The sequence below is a fragment of the Castanea sativa genome, chromosome 7 (genome assembly GCF_040712315.1).
Source record: "Castanea sativa cultivar Marrone di Chiusa Pesio chromosome 7, ASM4071231v1".
Classification (NCBI taxonomy): Eukaryota; Viridiplantae; Streptophyta; class Magnoliopsida; order Fagales; family Fagaceae; genus Castanea; species Castanea sativa.
The window spans coordinates 29,898,830-29,905,422 of NC_134019.1; the positions used below are offsets into that span (position 1 = coordinate 29,898,830).

Genomic DNA, 6,593 nt, shown 5'->3' on the forward strand with positions numbered 1-6,593 from the left:
GTTAATCTGCATTATTAGAAATAGAATATGCATTTGTAATGGAGTAGCTATTCTTGTTCATTCGTTTGTTTGTAAAAATGAATGAAACCTCAAATTTACATTTTTAAAATAACTTTTTTTTGAAGTTACATTTCTAAAATAAATTGCTTATATAATTTACAATGATTATGTAATTCAATTATCCTAAAATTACAAATTAAGAATTTTTGCATACTATAGGATAAGTAAATTGTCTTGTTTTTGAATTATAAAGTTTAATTTTTACACCTTTATTGGGTTTATTTTATTTTATTTTTCTTTTGGGCCAAAAGAAGTACCAAAAGAATTTGAATTATAAAACGGAGCAACCAAGCCCACTAGTGACTGCGAGAGAGTACAGAAAAGACGAAGCTGAAAAACAAAAACCCCAAATTTTGGGTTTTATCACTTTATAGTTTGAGAGAGAGAGAGAGAGAGAGAGAAACCTCGGAGACAGAAACATCATGGACGGAGGAATGTCGTACCAGCGATTCCCGAAGGTGAAGATCAGGGAAATGAAGGACGACATGGTCAAGTTCGAGCTACGAGAGACGGACGCCAGTGTGGCCAACGCGCTTCGGCGCGTGATGATCGCGGAGGTCCCGACCGTCGCCATCGACCTCGTCGAAATCGAGGTCAACTCCTCTGTCCTCAACGACGAGTTCATCGCTCACCGACTCGGTCTCATCCCACTCACCAGTGACCGAGCCATGAGCATGCGCTTCTCGCGTGACTGTGACGCTTGCGACGGTGACGGCCAGTGCGAGTTCTGCTCCGTCGAGTTTCACCTCCGTGCAAAGTGCCTCACTGACCAAACCCTCGATGTTACTAGCAAAGACCTCTACAGCTCCGACCACACTGTCGTTCCTGTTGAGTTCTCCGATCCCAATGACCCTGGCGAGCAAAGGTACCCTTTTTAGCCCAAAAAAAAAATCGAACTTCCTCGTTGAGTTTTTGAGGGTTTGGAGATTTAATGATGACCCATTGGGTTCTTTAGTTGATTGGGTTTTGAAATTTGTTTGTTTCGGATTTAGAAATTTTTGCAAATGGTTTTGAAATAAAGCCCCATTTGTTTGTTTGGCCAAAATGAAACCATATTATGATTTATTGATGTTCTTTTTTTTTATGTTTATGAAACTCTGCATGTGTCTGTGCTTTAGCTTAGTGTGTCATATATTTTGTTCATAGCCTGGAAAAAAGAGGGTTTGGGTAACAGTTAGTCACTCTATTTTGAGTTTGTTATATTTGAGTTGGTTGGTATTGCATTTAGGGGAATTATCATTGTGAAGTTACGTCGTGGACAAGAACTGAGGCTGAGGGCTATAGCCAGAAAAGGGATTGGTAAAGATCACGCAAAATGGTCACCTGCAGCTACTGTCACATTTATGTACGAACCAACGATTAGAATCAATGAAGACTTGATGGAAACTTTGTCACTCGAGGAGAAAAGAACCTGGATTGAAAGTAGTCCTACCAAAGTTTTTGACATAGACCCCGTTACCCAACAGGTTTCTATTTTTTTTATCCAGTGTAGTGTTATTTTTTAGAGTAAAATATATTTGCTCAATCTTATGTTTCTTTTGCCTCTTTGTGTCTGGTAATATGCTTGAAGCTTCGAAATGTCGGTTGTGTACTTCACTTGTTCTTTAAGTTTATTGCCTTAGAGGGATTTCACTTTGAGGATGCTATGATTCACTTTTATTTTATTTTCATTTATTGCCAACAAGTTTTAGCTCAAATGCAACCTTCTTCCTTGATAAAAATAAGGTGGAGGCTGAAGTTTGTCGGTTTACGCATCCTTGTGTAACTTACCAATAAAAACAGTATAGTTTTACTCTCCTGTATGGGCCTTTTATCATGTTTGTGTTTATAGGGAAAAATTTAGCAACAATGTTCTTTTTTGGCTCATGTTCGTGTGGCCAAAGTAATATTAATGGTTACTAGGTTAGATAACATTAGCTGCCTTTGTTTATATTATTGTTAACTGAAAAGGCTGAACTGGGTAGATTTTGTGGATGTGCTATGTTGTTTGGACCAATGGTTTCTCCTTTTTATCACTGAATTTTCTCAATCCTCAAATTTCAGCTTGGCTAGGGATATTAAAGGTCTGCAGTAGTTATTGTGGCATCTGGAATTCTTTCCTGACTTTTTTCTTGAGTTGCTGCATGTTGTGCTTGACAACTTCATGAGGTTGTGTGTTGCTTGTGTGTGTGTGTTTTTCAATGATTTATTTCCTATTATCATTGAGTCTCTAGATCATAGAGTAGGAGATATTAAATATTGATGTAATTGGACTTAATAATCCATGAGTGTGAGAACTTTGGAAGAAGCAATATCTAACCACTGGGGGTATAAGAATTTTGACTATGGAGAGAGAAGAAGAGAAAGAGGTGTTCAAAAAATTCTCATTTGTTGACATCTTCCACCTTGCAATTCCTGGTATGTACAATTTTTAGAATTGTTGGACAGCAGAATTGGGCTTCTTTTTCTTTTCTTTGTTAATGATATAATTGGTGACTTGTTAGAGTTTTTTTTTTTTTACATATCAATGCTGCAACAAAGCACACTTTTGCCAAAAGAGATGGAAATTTAGAAGAGAAAAGTTTATTTTAAATGGACAGTCCAAGGTTTAAAAGATTTGGAATATTTTCTAGTCTTGTACTTATATAATGTGACGGAACTACTGTTTGGGATTGTTCATATGGATTAGAATCCGTATCTCATAAGGATTTTTTTTTGTGGTCATCTATTGTAATTCAGGTCCTAACATGAACAGGTATTAGGTGAGAGGTCTTCTGGTGTGTCTAGGGCAGGCAAATAAGTTGGTAGGACGGCTCAGATTAGGCTAATAATGAAAGTCTCAAACTTCGGTGTTGAATAAAATACCTTTGTCCTTTCTCTCTCCCTCTCTCTTAATCGCTAGCTGGTGCGTTGATATCTTCTCTGTTTCTTCCTCCATATACTCTTCTCTTGTTATTTCTTTCTTAAAACAAACATGCATTGAAGTGTTTCTTCTTTTGGGGATATGGACAAGTATTGTTCTTGACTATAGACTTTTGGATGAGACTTTTGAGCTTCCTGCTTGGGGCTGCTATCAAACTCAATTTTTCCTGGTTTGGTGCCATGCTTTTATTAAAAGTAATATCAAACAAGAGCTATTTGGGAAATGAAAATGTAGGAAAATTAGTGAGAGTTTACTTGATTCTTTGATCGATTAATTAATACAATGAAGCTCTGTAGGGTTGTACAAGAAACCGAACACACCAACACTACTGACAGAAACCAACCCAAACCGGCCTCCAACAACAGCTACAAAAGGCGTGGGAGCCAGTGATCAGCCGAAAACTAGCTCACTGAGAGTGGTGAGGTGCGGTGTGGTGGTAGGTAGCCGTTTATTGGCTACAGTGATAACAGACTTTCGTTCTTGTAACTGACTCCCCAGTAACCTCCTGAGAAATAAGACAAAAGCACATGGCCACTAATCTAACAATCAAGAATTCAAGATACAGAACTGCTTCTATTTATAACTGAGAACGCCTCGTAGCTCAACAGCAGCCTGAGACCTGTGATGGAACAAGCCCAGTGAACAAATTGTTGTATAGAGTCACTATGTCTTGTGTAACTTGTTCACTTGTCTTCTTCAAGCTCTTCACCTTGCTGTTTAACAGCTTTTGACTTCTTTCTTTAATTTAAGTGATTTTCCATCTTTAGTTAAAGATGACTGACAATATTGAAGTCTTAGTTATTTCATTATAATATATGTTCATTGGGTAGAATTCTTATATGAGAGTGGTAGTGCTCTTTAGGTGGCTGACACACTAATGTATTATTTAATCTGATTTTGCATTCCTAGTGATGATGCCCCTGCAAATGTGCATGAAAGGGTTCATTTTAATAGTGAGAACTTTGTGCATTGGTCTAGATTCAGTCAGATTTGTACTACATGGCGTGATCCCTTCTTTGATTGCATTGTTTGTCATTGTTACATGACTAAGTTTATATTGTTCTTTTTTATTAGGTGGTAGTGGTTGAACCTGAGGCATACACTTATGATGATGAAGTGATCAAGAAAGCAGATGCTATGGGGAAGTCAGGGCTTGTGGAGATTGAAGCCAAAGAAGACAGCTTTATATTCACTGTAGAATCTACTGGTGCAATCAAAGCTTCTCAGTTGGTACTCAATGCCATAGAAATCCTCAAACAAAAGCTGGATGCAGTTCGCCTGTCAGATGATACTGTAGAAGCCGATGATCAGTTTGGTGAACTAGGGGCTCATTTGCGAGGAGGATGATGCTGTTTGTAAAAAGAAGATGAATCAATTGTTCCTTTTTAAGTTTTAGGAGATCAATTGAATTTCATTCGGTTTTTGGGATTTGGTCATGTGCTGTACTAACTACATCTTCCATTTTTCTTGTTAACTTGTGCTGTGGTTGCTAGTTACTCCCCTCCAAAACAGAAACCTTTGCTAATCTGTTTAAAGCAATGTATGTCCTTGGATCTCTGGAGAAATTTAACCTATATTTTCTTTGTGAACTTGTCATGTCATGAGACATAACCTACAAGCAAAACCTGTACACTCTGCTTACTAGTGGTCATGGCATTTAGCTTGTACTTCACCGCATATTACTTAACATGTATACTTGTGCTTATTGTTAGATACTGTCACTTCCCCAGTTTGTTCTCATTTTTATCACTTGAATAATGCATTTTACTTTGTTGATCACTTGCATTAGTTGCTCGTAGAACTGTTAGGGCCAAAATGATCACAATGTTGGTAACTAAACATTCTAGAATACTTTTCAACGCTAATGGCTTGTTTGGTTTGAGGGGAGGGGATGGAAATAAAGTAAAGTTGGCTGGAAAATGCTAATTTTTAGGCAATTTTATTTACTCTCTTTCACTTTCTCACCCTCTCTCTCAATCCAAACAGATAATAAGTTCTGTGTTCACTTTGTTTTTTGTGTGGGTTTATTTTTTTTTCCATCTCTTTATTGACCTAGAAAATATCATATGGGTAACTGGGTAGGGATATTTTAAGTTGAAAGCTCTATCATGCAATAGTTCAATGAATATGGGCTCTGATCGAGCCAACTATGTAAGTATATGATTTTGTTTGCTTTAGAGCATCCGCATCAGTTTATTCATTTTACACATTCATTTTTACATTAAAAACCTACTTTTTCTATTTTACACATCCATTTTTACAATACACTCACATCAATTTATCTATCCTACCCTCTTTTTTAATTAAATAATCAATTTCTTCACTTTTTTATTATTTCCCTCAACTACCACATATAATTCGCGCGTGCTCTCTCTCTACCCATTTCTTATTTCTGATTTGTTGCTTTCTCTCTCTCTCTCTCTCTCTCTCTCTCCAATCCACATCTCAAATCCCTCTTCGATCCACATCCACATCCCAAATCCCTCTCCGATCCACATCTCAGATCAACCTTCCCTCTCTGATCCACCTCTCAGATCAACTCTCCATCTCTGATCCACATCTCAGATCAACCCTCCCTCTCTGATCCACATCTCAGATCAACCCTTCCTCTCCGATCCACATCTCAGATCAACTCTCCCTCTCTGATCCTCCATCTCAGATCAACTCTCCCTCTCGATCAACTCTCCCTCTCCGATCCACGAGCTTAGAGCTCCGATCCACGATTCGCGGCTCCGATCCATGATCCGCGGTTCCGATTCACGATCCGCGAGCTTCGATCAACGATTTGCGAGCTCTGATCACGATCCGCAGCTCTGTGTTTGTGTATCTCTGGGTTTTTTTTTTTTTTTGAGCAAGTGTATCTCTGTGTGGGTGTGTTTGTATTTGTGTGCAACTAAGGAAAAAGAATAAGATAAGGAGTTGAGTTTTAATTGGATTTGTTGAGCACGGAAAGAAGAGAAAAAAAAAGGAGCAAACGAAAAATTATAAAATAATAGGATGAATGAGCTACAGTAACCGTGTAAATATACACAGTTACTGTAGTTCAAGGATGGATTTGCACAATTTTAGACATTTTTACATCCACTGATGGGAGAGTTTTTTTGCTCAAAATGTGTAAAATTTGTAGTTATTTTTATTTTAGAAACTTTTACATAAACTGGTGTAGATGCTCTTAGGATGTCCTTTGTCTTGGAGGATATTATTTAAAATTTGGAATGAAAATCTCTGTTAGTGTACATGCTGCTAGTTTGTGTGAAATTTCAGATGATTCTTCAGAAATCTAGTTGAAAAATCGGGACAAAATGATAGCATTTAGTTAATATTTCCAATCTATTCAAAGCATCCACATCAGTGATACAAAATCTTGTATAATAAAAAAAGATATCACTTTTACACATTTTACTTAAAAAATGATCCACATCAATGCTTTTAAAAGTGTGCAAAGATGTGTATATTTATACACTTACTACAGTAACCGTTTTATTAATTTTTTCTCTCGTCTCTGGTTGGTCTCCATTTTTCTCATTTTTTCTCTTTCTTGTCTTTGCTTCTTTTTTCCTTCTCTCTCTCACTCCTCATTCACTCTCTGCTTCAACCACTCATCTGTAAGCTCTTCTTTTTTCAAGCATTT

At 37.2% G+C, this 6,593-nt stretch overlaps 1 protein-coding gene across 1 annotated transcript; it reads left to right on the forward strand.

Moving 5' to 3' along the window:
• Positions 1-361: 361 nt before the first annotated feature.
• Positions 362-4,551, forward strand: LOC142643400 (DNA-directed RNA polymerases II, IV and V subunit 3-like). Its single transcript, XM_075818013.1, has 3 exons — positions 362-925; positions 1,289-1,526; positions 4,037-4,551. Exons 1-3 carry the CDS (start codon positions 483-485, stop codon positions 4,307-4,309), a joined length of 954 nt encoding a protein of 317 aa, XP_075674128.1. The 5' UTR covers positions 362-482; the 3' UTR covers positions 4,310-4,551.
• The last annotated feature ends 2,042 nt before the right edge of the window (positions 4,552-6,593 follow it).

Bases quoted from the DNA above. Each gene is read 5' to 3' on its own strand.
- LOC142643400 (XM_075818013.1), top strand. From the start codon at position 483: ATGGACGGAGGAATGTCGTACCAGCGATTCCCGAAGGTGAAGATCAGG. The intron at 926-1,288 runs GTACCCTTTTTA...TATTGCATTTAG, and splicing joins AATGACCCTGGCGAGCAAAG to GGGAATTATCATTGTGAAGT. The intron at 1,527-4,036 runs GTTTCTATTTTT...CTTTTTTATTAG, and splicing joins TAGACCCCGTTACCCAACAG to GTGGTAGTGGTTGAACCTGA.